Source organism: Mercenaria mercenaria, chromosome 2 (assembly GCF_021730395.1).
Source record: "Mercenaria mercenaria strain notata chromosome 2, MADL_Memer_1, whole genome shotgun sequence".
In the NCBI taxonomy this organism is placed as follows: Eukaryota; Metazoa; Mollusca; class Bivalvia; order Venerida; family Veneridae; genus Mercenaria; species Mercenaria mercenaria.
The window spans coordinates 31,252,159-31,269,208 of NC_069362.1; the positions used below are offsets into that span (position 1 = coordinate 31,252,159).

Sequence of the window (17,050 nt, forward strand, 5' to 3'; positions counted from 1 at the left end):
GTATAATATTTATACATACAACAAACGATAAACATGTATGAATTAATATAGCCATGTCAGCCAATTTTTTGGTTGGCTTTAACGTCGCACCAACAAAATTATAGTTCATATGGTGACTTTGCAGTTGTTGATGCTTGAGGAAGACCCAGGTGTCCCTTCTTAGCATTATTTCTGACACAAGCAGGCAATCTTAGTAGAACCACCAACCTTCTGTAAGCCAGGTGGATGGCCAACTCACATGGAAAAATTCTACACCCCAAGCGAGGTTTGTAACTCACGACAGTTACAGGCAAACAACTCAGAGGTCAGGAACCTTACCATTCGACCAAACAGACCCCTACACCAGTGTACACTTACAGACACATTTATATGATTTTAATATTTTTTTTTTCAGTCTTGGGAGCTAGTAGAAAGAAATATGTGGAAGACACAAAGACCATATTATAAAAGCACTAAGCCACCTGCTGCTGTTAAAAGGAAACATACAAATAACATAAAAAATAATTGAGCCGCACCACGAGAAAACCAACATAGTGCATTTGCGACCAGCATGGATCCAGACCAGCCTGGGCGGATCCATGCTGTTTGCTTTCAAAGCCTATTGCAATTAGAGAAACCGTTAGCGAACAGCAAATGCACTATGTTGGTTTTCTTATGGCGAGGCTCAATTATGTGAATATCATCCAAATCCTCTCATAACAGTTAGAGCTTGGTCATGATTTACCCAACACAGCACCATCCCTCATGCATCTGTATGGCGTTCTATATTGCATCATGCAATGCATAATATGCAAATAACGTGACCATACAAAACTTTGGATATACAAAAGCTAGGTAAACAAAGCATGCAAAATAGGGGAAAAGCAAGGCTTACAAAATGTTAAATGATAAAAGTATACTGATACTGATCTATGTTTGTGAAGTTCGTCATTGTGCTACAATTTAAGCATTAAAATGGAATGCTTTACTATACTGTTATGATATAGAGGTACAAGAAAATTATTGAAATGAAAAACACTGAAAATTTACAGTTTCTGTTTGAAAAAGGAAACAAAACAAGAACACCAGATAATGAAAACCTAACTTTGAAAGTAAATTGCAAATTCAGCAAAGTAATGTGGATTTCAAAGAAACAAGTAACCTTTTCCAAATATGGAAAAATATTTATACTAGAAGATGCTTTTGTAAAAAAGCGCATGTCTCCCCCAATGTATAGTCGTATAGGCAAGAAGTCAATAGGGGACAGGAGCTAAAGTCAAAGAGACACTGATGGTTGGCTACAATATGGATCATCTACTTGGCATGTCCAGTCATCTCACTTAAGTTTTAACATTCTGGGCCTAGTGGTTCTCAAGTTATTGTTCAGGCTCCTGTGACCTTTGATCAAGTGACCCCAAAATCAATAGGGGTCATCTACTCTGCATGTCCAATCATCCTATTAAGTTTCAACATTCTGGGTCAAGTGGTTCTCAAGTTATTGACTGGAAAGAGTTTTCTATGTTCAGCCCCCTGTGACATTGACCTTTGATGGAGTGACCCTAAAAACAATTAGGGGACATGCATCTACTCTGCAAGTCCTATCACCCTATGAAGTTTGAAGGTTCTAGGTCAAATGGTTCTCAAGTTATTGACCAGAAATGGATTTCCATTTTCTGTCTGCTGTAACCTTGACCTTTAATAGACTGACCCCAAAATAGAGGTCATCTACTCTGTATGTCCAATCATCCTATACGTGTAGTTCCAACATTCTGGGTCAAGTGGTTCTCAACTAAGTTACTGTCCGGAAATGATTTTACATGACCAGGCCCCTGTGACCTTGACCTTTAACAGAGTGACCAAAAAATCAATAGGGGTCATCTACTCTGCATGTTCAATCATCCTATCAAGTTTCAACATTCAGGGTCAAGTGGTTCTCAAGTTATTGATCGGAAATGGTATTCCATGTTCAGGCCCCTGTGACCTTGACCTTTAACAGAGTGATCCCAAAATTGATAGTGGTCATCTACTCTGCATGACCAATCACCCTATGAAGTTTCAACATTCTGGGTCAAGTGGTTCTCAAGTTACTGACAGGAAACGGTTTTCCATGTTCAAGCCCCAGAGACCTTGACCTTTCATAGAGTGACCCCAAAAACAATAGGGGTCATCTACTCTGCATGACCAATCATCCTATGAAGTTTCAACATTCTAGGTCAAGTGCTTCTCAAGTTATTGATTGGAAATGGTTTTCAATGTTCAGGCCCATGTGACCCTGACCTTTGATGGAGTGACCCCAAAAACAATAGGGGTCATCTACTCCAGCAGCCCTATCAACCTATGAAGTTTGAAGGATCTAGGTCAAATAGTTCTCCAGTTATTGATTGGAAATGAAGTATGAAGTATGTACTGACGGACAGACAGGGCAAAAACAATACGTCTCCCCCAGGGGGAGGGGGGAGACATAATAATCCTTTACATTCTCTTTGAAACTCTAAAATTCTTGATACAAGACAAAATACGATTGCTTTTCTCTTCCTTTGGAACAAGATTTCAATAAACTCAAAATCATGAAATAAAGAGAGCAAAAATATAAATAGAGATTACCATGGGAAAGGTCCAGTGGTTTCACTTCTTCAAGACTTCTACATTTCTTCCAACAAATTCCACGAAAACGTCTCAACGACACGGATAACGCATAGTAAAATTTACCATCAACCAGTTTAAAAAATGAATTCTATAAAAATGTCACAAAGTCTATCATCTTTAATGATCTAATTACAACATATTTCAAAATCAAACAGTTAGATATCAAGTTGTAAAACAATTGGAATAATCTTTTTCCAAATTACTAGAAAAACAGCAGAATTTTGATGAGAAAAAATCATTTTTTATGGCAAAGTAATTAGAAAATAGAAACAAATGAATTTAGACAAAGATTTTATTTATAAACTTCTCTCAATAACATCAGTACTTTAATTTGGTATTGGCAGTCATGTGAATAAATGTGTGAAAATTCAAATCAATTCCTTTCTGTTCTAAACTGTGTGCAGTTCATGCACATTCTATATATCTACCAAACTTACTGTGTAATAAAAACACAATGATCCAGTGTTCTTACATCCATGCACAATATAACATAGAAATTTTCCTAAAATCAAAATCTGTTTGTTCCAATTTTAATGCTAACGTTACCAAGACCAAGCCTATTTGTCTGTAACTCAAGCCAAAAATGAGTTTTCTGAATGATACTGCAAACCAGGAAATAGTTGTTTTAAAAAGTTCTATGACCCATTTCACAAATAATTCAAAGTCTTACTTTAAAATGTTACTTTTTTGAACACATTTCTCAATACATCAGTTCTTAAATATGTGGACTTACCTTAAAGTTAAAATGAATCTATTTAAGTGAGAATTGTGAAACAACTTTCAGCTCCACCTGAATTTAAAGTCATAAAAAAAACTTTGTGAAAAAGGCCTCTGAACTGCTGGCACATCCAAATTCTTAAGTAAAATTGTATATATTAAGTCAATTTTGAATCTGTGTTGCAGTAATACTGTACATTTCCTAGTTTACAGAACAATATTATTCCCAGGCAAGTGAAAACACTAGTTCTTTTTGGATAGTGCAGCTAGTATGAAGGTTACTTATAAAGCGATGTTATATATCTGAAAGATATACATTATTTGGTTCTGTTCTGTATTAAATAAAGTATACAAGGTTTATTAATACATAATTTCCTGATAAGGCAAGATCATTGACAAACCCAAAGCAATTTTTCTATTTTTCTTACCCATAGAACCAGTATGACCTAAAACATTTACACCAAGTCTTACAGTTTACATGTAGAAAAATTCCCACAATAAAAACAAATATTTAATTTTGTCAGGTGCACTCTAACAACCACAACAATGGTTCAATGTCAGAAAACTGATTCCTGAGACCAGTCTAAGAATGCTGTCTTGTCATTGGTTAATTTCAGGATTGAGTTCAGAATCAACCAATCAGATGCTTGAGATTTAAGACTGGTCTCCAAACTCAGTGTTAAAACTTAACTCCAAGTATTAATTATTTGTTCCCAGGGCACAACTTGTGACTCAGCTGTACACTTCTGTTTATTTCTGCATTAAACATACTTGACTGCTTTGATGAGATGAAATGGTGAAGAAGCTTCACATTTTAGTAAGATTTCTGTTAATGATGCAATGACAACATAAGCTGTCATAACGTATGGAACATTTTCATCACAATATCTGACAAAATTGGTAGGGAAGTCAATCAACAATAGAACAAATATATCAACACACCAGACTTTAACCTTTACCAGCATGCAAATTCACAGACCAGTTATAAACTGTATGCCATATTGTGCACAAAGCGCCAGTTTATAAAGTTTTCTAACAGAAACTTTTGTGGCTGGCCAAATAGTCTATAATTTACAACATTTATATTTTGCATCTTATAATAATGGACCTTGAATCAGGTACTATAAGAACCAATTTTCATTTTTATAAAAAAAACCATAAGAACTTCATTTTTTTTTTTTTTTTTGGTGAATATAGGTTTGATGTTAGCAAACGAAATAACAGAATCTGCCCAACTGTTTAGGTATATTATGCTCCTAGTAGCATACATTGCATACATAACAGTTAAAGGCTCCAAATACCAGGAAAACTGAACGGTCATGGTGATTTTGAAATGATTAGCTACCATATACTTGAGAAATGAAAATGAGCCGTGCCATGAGAAAACCAACATAGTGGGTTTGCGACCAGCATGGATCCAGACCAGCCTGCGCATCTGCGCAGTCTGGTCAGGATCCATGCTGTTCGCTTTTAAAGCCTACTGCAATTAGAGAAACCATTAGCGAACAGCATGGATCCTGACCAGACTGTGCGGATGCGCAGGCTGGTCTGGATCCATGCTGGTCGCAAACCCACTATGTTGGTTTTCTCATGGCGCGGCTCAAATGATCTTGATGAGAGCATTTAATGTGCTTGTTACATCAGGATTACAAGAAAAATAGGGTTAAAATTAAAATATAGAAATAGAAAATACACGTGTTTGTATGGGAAAGTGTAACTAAACCACCATATCTTATCATGACTAAACCTACCATAATGCATAACACTATATACTAGATATTAAACCGAATTCAAAAGTCAGAACTATACAGTAATTGTCAAAATGTGCAGAATAAATCAAGACACAACAAAACAACACTACAAATATGCCATCAACTCACTATCGTCTTGGCAACCAGTTTGGAAATATATTTTATAAAATTCTGTTATAACTGAAATTGTTTTTTCCTGAACATTTATCTGTATGTATTGTATTGCCAAAGCTAAATGCTGCACGAAGCAAAATGCATAAATGCTTAATGTGTAATTTTAATTTGTTTGAAAAAATTTGTTTTTTTTAAAGTGGTTTAGCTGTAGGCCTAATTTTTCTACTAGCAAGAGAAGAAAGGTATAGGTATTCTAGTTACATCAAAACTTACTTCCATATTCCCCAGGTGGAGTTGTGGAGGGCATTTGTTCTGTACGTCCTCGTGCCTGTGCTGTGCCATGGACTGGACGTGCCGATGAGCTCACTTTCCCTCGATCAGCATCATCACTGTTTCTCCCACCCTAAAAACATCATCGCAGCATGAGGACTTTATGCTTAATCAATAAATAAACCCAAACTGTCTGGTGTACAAAGAAGCCCGACTTAAAACAAGTGATTATTGCGATTTATGAAATAAAGAAATCTGACAGCGCCAATAACCTGTGACTAAAAACTACTAACAAGAATGCATACATTTTTACTTGCTGCGCAACTTTAAAACACTGAACACTAAATAAGAAATGTGTGTTCATTACTTACAAACTTTAACATGTTCCAGTCAAAAACATAATCATATGTAAATCCCTGTCGATGGAAGAGGTTACGGAATAACTGTCGAAGGTAGGAATAGTCTGGTTTGTCATCAAATCTTAATGATCGACAAAAATTCAAGTATGTAGCAAACTCGGCTGAAACGAGATTAAACTAATCATTAGATACAAGTCCCAAAGAACATTTCTGTGTTGCTTTAAAGTCCACATAATTTGCTTTAAATACAACAGACTTCAGTAAAAGTAACCAAGATGCTTCAACTTGTAACAATGCTGTCAATAAAGTGCAGGCAAGGGATAGTACATTATATCTAACATTAGCTCAAATCCATTTTACTTCTTCTAAAACTTGGAAAAGGTAAATGTAGACTTAATTTTCAATTCTCAAGTGATTAAATGAAGAAACCAGAAGTGATGCTATCAATAATACAAAACTTACATGGAAATCCTTTGCACAGCTCCTCTATAGGAGTAGACATTTTCTTTTCACTAATACGTTCATATTTTTGGCGTTTTGTGGCAGCTTTTAAACCTTGCCAGGGTAAACTTCCTCGTAAAAAGTACATGAATATGTATCCTAGGGACTCCATGTCATCTCGTCTACTTTGTTCTGAAAAATAAAACACACAGTATTTTCCCTTGGTTATCACACTTTCAAGTTAAAATTTTCCATGTAAAATTCTCAGACTTCTCTATCCATCACATTCTTTTCCCAGAGTATTTCATTTTCATACTATAAAACTTCACTCAAGGCTTTCCTTAAATCAGACTTTCTAAAAATAGTACACATTACATGTTTTAAAACCAACCATCAGCAGAGAATATGAATGTTCCAATGATTCTCTTCAACACTAAAAAGCATCAAAAACTTACCATGTTTAACAATGCTTACAAAGCGCATTCTGTGTCAAATGGAATGGAATAATGACTATAACTTACCTATACCCAAATGTGTGTTTATACTAGCATATCTTGCTGTGCCAGTGAGATTCTTATTTTCTCTGTAAGGTATATGTTGATGAGTACGGGCATCACGATATTTCTTAGCTAATCCAAAGTCTATAATATACACAAGATTGCCCTTTTTTCCAAGTCCCATCAAAAAATTATCTGGCTTCACATCTCTGTGAATAAAGTTCTTTGAATGTATATACTCTATCCTGCTAATCTGAAAAGGAAAATATAAGTAACCTGTGATTCACCTGGCAGCATCTGTGGTGCTGGATGTTTAACCAATCAGTATACAAAAATACCAAGGTCCACAGATTCTTGGCCATAGCATTATAATCATCTTTTATACTTCTCTGTCGCATACATAAAATTTTTCTTATTCCTGAATAAAAGCTTTGTTTCTTATACTTCAAATCTTAATAGCGATTTCTTTTGTCCATGATCATCGTAACAACCAAACTGCCAATGGTCAACGTAATATTCTATAGGCTGTAATGAAAAGTTTACGGAACAGAAAGATAAGTTATATGCTAACACACTACTTGCAAGTTACAGAGGTTCTTCTATCATCAAGAAGACAGCGGAGCATAATGAGCTGTCTAAATAAAGAATACAGAGTGTATGTTTCAAGAAACATACTTTTATACTTTTGAATGTACACTATTAGTTTTATGTTGTGTAAATGCCTCACCAGTTGATCTGCCAGTAGAAGGACAGTTTTCAGACTGAACTTCCGTGAACAAAAGTTAAAGAGATCTTCAAGACTTGGTCCCAACAGTTCCATGACCATCACATTGTAGTCACCTTCTGCACCACACCATTTGATCGTTGGAATTCCAACTATACAGTAAAAGTGTACATTAATTATTGCACAATCCATACATACATTTTAATTTATCATTGAAAGAGGGAATACCAAAATAATTTTTTACATGAAGTTATCAAGAAATCAAAGAAGCTTTAAACTCGAAACTTTACAATAATAAATATTAAATGTTAAATATCCTGCATTATCAAATAACAGGTATTAAAATTTCATGTAATATTTGGACTGCATCTAGCTTATGCAGTAAGGCAAAATATATGCCATAAAAACTAACAATTTGTTTTCAGTTGGTAAAACAGTACAATGTTATCTTCATTCTAACATGGCTCAATTTGACTGCAAGTTAATGAAAGAAGAAATTCAAGCTCTGTATATTCTGCGGTAAACAAAGGTTCATGCGCAGACTGGCAAGAGAACATTATGACGTCAAAATGCTGCATGATGTCCGGTTCATTACTTTTCGAATAAAAAAAGCCCAGCATATTTTTCCGAAGTATTTCAATGAACATGTAAGAATAAAAACAACCAACGCCTTCTTGTAATTTGTCGTCTTATTTACCATGGTTCATTGTTTAGATACTTGGATATTAAACCATTTGGGCTTACGCCCTAGTGGTTCAATTAATGCGCATCTTAACTCTGAACCATAATAAATTAGATGACAAACCACTCAAAGACCTTGATTATTTGTTAAATGTTAAATGACTGATATGTTTAAATACATAGAACCAAACACTCCAGAATCACCACTCTTTGGTCATATTTGAAAGAACGTTTGAGAACAGAATAGAAAAAATGAGATAAAGGACCTCTCAAGCACACTACTTGTCAAGTATGTTTTGAGATCACAAGTTTGAAGCTTGACAGCATTTGCCTTTTTTTTTTTAACCACAACATGACAGCATTTGCCTTCTCTTTTTTTTTTTAAACCACAACATGACAGCATTTGCCTTCTCATTTTTTTTTTAAACCACAACACGACAGCATTTGCCTTCTCTTCTTTTTTTTTAAACCACAACATGACAGCATTTGCCTTCTTCTTTTTTTTAAAAACCACAACATGACAGCATTTGCCTTCTTCTTTTTTTTTAAAAACCACAACATGACAGCATTTGCCTTCTTCTTTTTTTTAAAAACCACAACATGACAGCATTTGCCTTCTTTTTTTTTTTTAAACCACAACATGACAGCATTTGCCTTCTCTCTTTTTTCTCTTTTTTTTTTTAAACCACAACATGACAGCATTTGCCTTCTTCTTTTTTTTTTTAAAACCACAACAGATTTGTTTGTTTTTTATCAAAATGTTCAATAACAAAGGAAATAAGAGCATGGAATTCCTCAAGAGAAAACAACCTGTAATGTTTCAAGTGAGAAAAACACACAAGTGAGAACATTTTTGCAGTGATGACACTATACTTGTGGTTAAACAAGTACAACAGGATATTGTTATTGATCTGTAGCAAAGGTGATACCAAGAGATTTTCTTAACAAAGTACGGTGCATTTCCATTATCAAACTTTAAAGCACAAAAATCACCTGCAATGCTACAAAACGCCTTTAAATGCTAACATTAATAATATTCTCCAAACCTTTAAATAATACTGGTCATACTGGACTCTGGCAGCAAAAATAACCTGTACTATTAATACAAGTGCCAATTCTATTTGTTTTTAATTATGAATATTTACTATTTTAATAGCTAGTCTGTAAAGACTTAAAAATTGTGGGAAATCACAGAAGTAATTTATTGTAGTTTGAGGACTACTTTTGTGAGCAAGCCGCATAAATGCAGTTTTTTTTCTGGCTGGCTGAGTTGGGGCCAGTGTTGCAAACTGTATAGTTTTCCCCACTTTTAAAAGTTAAAATTACCAAGTCTTTTATTACATCAGCCAAAACTGTACCTATGTATGGAAACTTAAAGTTCCTTAAGGCTTTGAATTTTGTATCAAAAACAAATAAGGCAGCTTTACAAATAGATGTTATACATAATTACATGATTTGAAAGTCATGACTTTCAGTATTACACATGAACTTATTGATTTAGAGCCATAAAGGGAAGTAATCTTAAACAATATTTTCCTCTGTATTATTGTTAATCAATATTCAAACCTTTGGCAAATACATGAGAAGATAATTATCGCATAATAACAGCATTTAAGAAAAAAAAAGAGACATATTTTATGTTCATAATAAAAAGTGGCAGCCACATTTTAAACAAATGCATAACGAGAAGATATAAAACACAAGGCAAAGTGCAAACTTAAAGCCATTACATCATAATTGTAAATTTTCATCAAAGATACCACTTTTTTCAGTTCTCAAATTAAATGTTTTACAATGCTCTTTATTGCCCAATTATAACAGCCCCATTCCCATCCTCAAATCAGTGGAAAATGATAAAATCAGAACAACAAAGTTCCTTAGCAGCTCTTTTATTCAAATGGAAACCAGATTGTTTTTAATTACCTGAAGGAAGTAACAAGAGACAGATCTGTTATCTTCATGACAATTATTTATTTTTCTTTTAAAACATTTAAAGGCATATATGAAGAAAACTTAGAAATTTTAAAGAGAACACGAAAAGGAAAAAGATGTAGGAAAAAGTAAATTCAGTGCTCAGGTCAAGACAACCAGTTCCTTCATACTGTTACGATAAATATTACAACATCTGAAGTATGATCAGATAGTGCAGGCACTTGTGCTGTGATTATGGTTATTATAACAATATATATTTAAGAGTGTATTATATGACTTAAGTGACAGTAGGATTCTGATTAAAATCTTAGCCCGAGCACTTTTAAAACAATTTGAAGAAGGAAGCTGGAGATTGGGTAAAATCTAGATATAAAATCTGCAAGCCTTTTCTTGGATCATAGCTTTCTGAGTGATTTACAAGTGAACACAAAATCTTTCTTTCTATAAGCATGTACAAGCAAGCAAGGTCCATTGCTGGTCATGACAAGAGTTGTATTGTACTGACCTCCGCCCTGCATCATCCTGTAAATTTTGCTCTCAATATGGAGCTGAGGATGTTTAGTTTTCACATACTCTAGTTTTATGGCAACCTCTTCTCCGTTCGAGATATCTGTGCCTGTACAAAAATCAAGCAGTATTAGTTAGGATGGATATATTTGTTAGTGCATGATCTCAAAATACTGACCTCCTCCCTGCATCATTCTGTATATTTTGCTCTCTATATGAAGCTGGGGATGCTTCGTTTTCACACATTCTAGCTTAATAGCGACCTCCTCCCCGTTAGAAATATCCGTTCCTGAATACAAAACCAACAACAACACAATCAAATATAAACTATTACCTTATATGATGTTAATCAAACATATATTCTTCTCTCTCTCTTTTCTTAAAGGAAAGTAGACTATATTATTCAATAAATTTAAACATTTCCAGTCTTCGCCTTAATTTTTTTTCAAGTAACTTAAGAAAACCGCTTGCCCAAAAACATTTTTACTTGCCCGAAATCCGTTTGTTTATATGGTGCATTTTTAAAGAAAAAAAAAACCCAACAAAAATCAATTTGTAGTGTTCATTTTTCAGGTATTCCGAATTCTCGACAATCGCTATAATACACTGTTTGGACTTGCTCGTTATATTTCAGCCATGGTCAATCAGTTTGCCAAATTTGTTTTGAACAATCGTTCTTGTTTCTGCTCATATTGTTTCTTATTACAGTGTTCCCAGAAACCCCCAAATGGGGGTTTTTCACCCCCAGAAAAATACTTTGCACCCCCAGTTTTGGAGACAGCTGATATATATGATATATCTCTTAGTGAGGGGGTGCAAAAGTGCAAGAAAAACTCAGTTTTCACCCCCAACTTTAAATGCCAGTGGGAACACTGTTATTACCTTGTGTATCTACTGTTTTCTTTCTGCTTTTTGTTGGGTTGAGCACCCTCGAAGTATTTTAGATAGATATTGAATACACAAAAACGTTTGCATGCAGTACTTAGTATTTAATAAGTGTCTAGGCTAATAAAAATGTGGAGAACGCAAAATGCTGTAACATCACTAATTCATGCGTAAATATACAAAAGCCAGTATTTAGGACTTTCATTTCGGATTTGTGAAATTCTTTTTGTAAATGTGAAAATTAAGGGATTTAAATTTCGGAAAAATGCACTGGTCCATTCAGGCAACCACCTGGAAACTTTGGCTTGCCCGAAAAAAGGATTTACTTGTCCTGGACTTCAGGCAACCCTGTTACAACAAAGACTGCATTTCAATGTTACTCACATAAAATCCAAGACTTGTAACAGCAATGTTCCCTTTATATATGAGGTTCATGTTTGCTTTTATGCACTGTACTGTAGTGTAGTATTATCAGGAAAAATGTGCAGCCTCGACCGGGACTCGAGCCTCGGACCTTCGGCCTACCGTGCCAACGAACTACCAAATGAGCTACCGAGGCCACCCAATACGAGAACCGCTACACACCTTCCCTCTTATTGTGAGACAATGGCACTCCTGGCCAATGTCTGCCACAGACTGTTAACTGAATTCAAATGCACAAACTGCTTCGCCATGCATGGGCTCCAAGGGTGAACATCTCCATAGAACCTCCAAATGTATCAGTCTAAGGAAAAATGTGCAGCCTCAAGTGGGACTTGAAACCTCTGGCCTACCATGCAAACTCTCTAACAATTGAGCTACCGAGGCCACCCGATACGAGCACTGCTACAGTAGAGTCAGTGTACCCGGTTTCGCACTGTACGCGGTTTCGCACACCCAGCAAATTCATGTGCTTTGTGAGAATAAAGCAGAAAATTCAACAATTCTTTGTTATTATTTCACAAAATTGAGTTATTCCCTACATAAATTGACACAAGGGGTTCATCCCCGCTTGAGCCTCGTTCTGGTAGGTGCAGACGAAAACAATAACAATACTAATGGAGGCCAGTAGGTTAGCTGAAAAATATTAAATTTTATGAAAATAATGACTAAGCAAACAACAACAAGGTGTAAAATAAATTGAAAAATCACTTTTCCTTCATACATGTAGGTATTTACCTATTACTTTACCGAAATGAAAAATATTTCAACAGATATTGAAGTTCTCCCAACCTGCAAAATGACCATTGTGTACACTACGGTAGCGCTTTCATACTGTCGCACTGACCTGTGTACTTTCGCTCGGGGCATTATGGGTAAGAACTATTTTCAACATGGAGTCGTAAACAAGGAAGTGAAAGTGTACTTTGCATTTTTAGTTGAATATTCACCATTGTTGTTTCCAGAGTATGATTTATTCTAGTGTATCCATTTTAGTATCATTTGAAATGATGAATTTAAGTTATCTGCAGTTGTGCAAATCGATTCATACATGAAAACGGCATCGTTTAGCTTGTTTACCTGCAAAATTGTACATGTATATTTCTGTACAGCTTTTTGATTGTTTGTTTTGGGTTTAAAGCCGTTTTTCAACAGTATTTCAGTCATGTTACGTTGGGGAGTTAACCTAACCAGTGTTCCTGATTTCTGTACCAGTACAAACCTGTTCTCTACAAGTAACTGCAAACTTCTCCACATGAATCGGAGGTGGAGGACAAATTTTTTCAAACACAAATATTGTTTATCAATTAGCCGCAACGAACATTAGCCCCGCCCGAGGATCGAACTCACGATCCGTAGATCTACGCGCTACTTACTGAGCTGTACATGTACATCATTCATTGTACGAATGTACAAAAGTATTGAACGTACCATTTTCGAATTCAGTATAACTGTAGATTGAAATAATGTCAGTCATACATTTTTTTTATTTTTTGCAGGACTAATTTCCAAAGTATCAGTTCGATGTAGTCCAGTAAGGCTAAATGTACAGTCTAGTCAGAAATGGTCCAGACTTAAAAGGCTAATTACCAGATGCACACTTTGTTTTCTTGTATTTTATTCTTGTTTTGTTAATTGATATTTTTTCTATACAAATTTGAATAAACAGTTGATAATTAGTAGGAGTTTATATGATATCAGAAAAGTAAAAATCTTATTCAATAAAGATTTCTCAGCTTGCTTCAAAATTGTAAAAAATCTCAGAATTTATTTCCCGGTGAGGACAGTCAGTGACAGGTAGCTCAGTTGGTTAGAGCACCCCAGACATAGAAGTACAATGTCATGGGGAGGTCTCAGGTTCGAATCCTGACCTGGCACTTGTCCACCTTATTACCTCCAATTATGTCAATTTACACTTCCAAATTTTAACACATAAATCTTCAATTCTTCATGTATGTACATTTGGTCTTATGATATTTTTCATAACACAGCACATTTAGAAAGTGTTTCAAGCATTTTGCCATGGAAAACTTATGAGACTGATGCTTTAATTTATTGTTGTAAATTTTGTTGTTGAATACAATATCCTATTAACTTTGATATAATGTTACAGTTTAGATACATGAAATGGTAGGTATATACTAATGTAACATTTACATTTTTTCAACTGAGAAACAGGCATGTCCCATGTTTTATAACTGCAGGTCAATAGGTAATACAAACTAGGACATTTTTGTTTTATTTAGTAAAAACTGACTAGTTGAATACTGACCAAGATACTAGTAACAGTATATTACATTACATATTTGTAAAGGTCACTATAAAAAATCCTTGCATATTTCTTAATCTGCTGCATGAACTGTCAGAAAGGTGTAGTGATAGAAATAATGGAATCTTTTGAAACTAAGTGACATTCTTATTTTTGTATCTGAACAAAGAGCTATAAAATATATTTTATACTTCTTTGATCTGAATAAATTATGAATAAAATCCATTTCAGAAGAAAGGGACTTGATTTAAACATATTGCTTTGTGTTTTAAATGGTATGGTTGACATAATATTTACTAAAAGTTTTGGTTGGAAGATGTAAAAAAGATGGAAAGAATCTTTGGTCAAATATTGGAAATTAAACCTACTTTCTGAGAGAAGAATGAACCAAATATTTTACAACTAGCCTGGGAAATAGAATTTATGTGTGAAATACTATCAAATTAAAACATTGAACAGAATTATATTGTATTGAAGTTGTCTGTGCTTAGGATTTTATATGTTTACCTGAAGTGCATTTGTTTGATATGTTCCCCATGTTTAAAAGGCCTGTTAATTAATAAAAAAATAGACTGCAAAATAATGTGTATGAACTTTAATATATGTACAAATAAAACTGGAATTTACAAAGGTGGTTGTTTTTCACTCATGATAGTGATGTTGAAAACTGAAATTCTGTCAGTTTTACATTGTCCATGATTCATATGTTAACAACCAGTACTTTTTAGCATTTCAAGTTAGTAATAGCAGAGAAATTATTCTCTCTTTTGTCTGTCAGTGATGCACCAAGGGAAGGACTAGACTATCAGAATTGCAATATGTAAACTTTGAGTAAGTGTTTGGTTATTAACACTTTGAACAGAATATGAATTATGATATACATGTACATTGACATGGGGTGCCAGCTGGTATATCAGACCTTCTTGATGACATGACTTAAGCACTCTATTTGTGCATCATTTAGACGTTTAGGACATTGATCTTATGGTGTCTAAGTCTCCAGATCAAAATTGAATATACCATAATTGCGTTGCAATACTATAGTATAGGAAAGTGAAAGTAGATTTTCCTTTTTGTCAAAAATAATTCTATGACACGAGTCAGAGAACGATAACGGTTTAAAAAGTTTAAGTAATCACAACTACGCATATTTCTTGTAATAACATGCAAAAAATAAGTAGATTCTGAACATTTACCGTCCTCCGCGGGACTATGTTTTAGTGTATGTACAATTATCCAAAATCGGCTAGTTATCAGTTCCTAGTATAGAGGTTAGACGGAATGTGTGACGTCACGCTCTATGTATAGAATGGCAAAATGACTTCAACTTGATTGCTTGCTTTACGTTTTTATTAAAACAGAGAACTTAATCGAATGACAAGACTTGTTGGGGTCTTTTGTGATTCAGCAGCTTCTATTGTTTATTTTTGTTTCATGTATTCAGCTGTTTTAGCCTTTTCTGCTTTAAGCAGTAAAAACAGGGTTTGGTCCCTATATTTCACTTTTATAACTGCTTTTTAATTTCACTTTCAGATGTTTTATTGGAAAATACATGTTTAAATTGAATAGAATAAATACTTAAAAAGTTAATTGAAATTTTTCTTTTGGGTAAATGCATTACTATCACTGAATTCTATAAATAGCATGGTGTGCGAAACCGGGTACACTTAAATGCAAAAACTGGTCAAAATATGTTATCCGAATCAAGTACACCAAGAGGTATGACGTCATTGAAGTGGGAAAGGAAAGTAAGCGTGTTTTAAACCAAAATAAGTGTATTTATTAAAGCATGTAGAGGTAAATTCAAATTTAATCATTTTTGACTAAATAGGAAAGTATTCTTAGGAAATGTGTGCGAAACCGGGTACACTGACTCTAGAACCAAAGTGAAACATAAATGGAGGTGATTTACAAGTTGAAAATACACCGACTGCCTATGATGTCCACTCCACCCATCCCAACAAACATCTGAAGACCAATAAAAACCCCATCTTGCTATGAAATATCACAGTGCCCTGATAGCTATGATATTTATCAAAACAAAGCCAAGTTTTAATACATCTCCATTCAAATTGTCTCCCTTTTGCCTTAATTTTCTTCTCTATCATTGAACAACAGTTTTAATAAATGTTAACAAAGACAAAGAGTTTTAACTTTACTGTAACAAAAATTGGACAAAGAGACACTGGAACAATCGCTCAAAAATTGATACTGTATGAATAATAAGTTTTGTATAGAACAAATGAGAAATCGATGATCTCACCAAGGTAAATGTCCCCAAAAGAGCCACTCCCGATTTTCCTGCCAAGCCTATACTTGTTTCCAACCCTTAATTCCATGGTTGATCCTGAAAAATAGAAAATATTATTTGGTTCCTTGACAATTAACTACAACGAACTTCAAATATTTCCAGACAAAAGACTTTCCCTTTTTTGTATACGACAGAGTTTGTTTCATTTTTACAATTACCTGTTCAATTATCCGTCAAATAACGGTGTACAATTCTGTATCAATAATTCTGATTACTTATATTTCAAACAATTTTCAAAAATAAGGGACAGTTGGCGCTAGATGCAACCGATTGCCCTACGACTTCTATTTATTGTTGTCCGCCATTATTTACGATTTGACAGCCGTTGTCGACGTTACTACGCAGACGCGAACTTTAATTTCCTGCTTTAAGCTCCCGGATGAGCAAATATTTGACATTTCGCGGGAATAGCTGTCAGCACGGTTCCACACTGGTTAGGCAAAAACGTCAGACCGAGCGTATTTGGCCGCCAAAGCTCGAGAAAACATGGCGAATTTTGACAACAATGTTCAGGTAAGGCTTATTTTCTTCCTTCAATTTTCAGTCA

The 17,050-nt window shown here is 34.5% G+C and overlaps 1 protein-coding gene across 5 annotated transcripts in view; it reads right to left on the bottom strand.

The window, feature by feature from the left end:
- LOC123563625 (casein kinase I-like) overlaps nucleotides 1-16,846 on the bottom strand; it is a 35,839-nt gene extending 18,993 nt beyond the window's left edge. For 2 of the 5 annotated variants that reach the window (XM_045356526.2, XM_045356523.2), the window contains exons 1-9: nucleotides 16,662-16,846; nucleotides 16,456-16,539; nucleotides 10,797-10,907; nucleotides 7,502-7,650; nucleotides 6,799-7,027; nucleotides 6,299-6,469; nucleotides 5,849-5,997; nucleotides 5,481-5,610; nucleotides 3,771-3,788 (exon numbers count right to left, since the gene is read on the bottom strand). In XM_045356526.2, coding sequence (XP_045212461.1) covers nucleotides 3,771-3,788; nucleotides 5,481-5,610; nucleotides 5,849-5,997; nucleotides 6,299-6,469; nucleotides 6,799-7,027; nucleotides 7,502-7,650; nucleotides 10,797-10,907; nucleotides 16,456-16,531 — 1,033 coding nt within the window. In that variant the 5' untranslated portion in view covers nucleotides 16,532-16,539; nucleotides 16,662-16,846. Of the gene's footprint in view, nucleotides 1-3,770; nucleotides 3,789-5,480; nucleotides 5,611-5,848; nucleotides 5,998-6,298; nucleotides 6,470-6,798; nucleotides 7,028-7,501; nucleotides 7,651-10,616; nucleotides 10,728-10,796; nucleotides 10,908-16,455; nucleotides 16,540-16,661 lie in introns of all 5 variants that reach the window. The other 3 variants (XM_045356527.2, XM_045356525.2, XM_045356524.2) reach the window with 2 other exon arrangements.
- Between the last annotated feature and the right edge of the window lie 204 nt (nucleotides 16,847-17,050).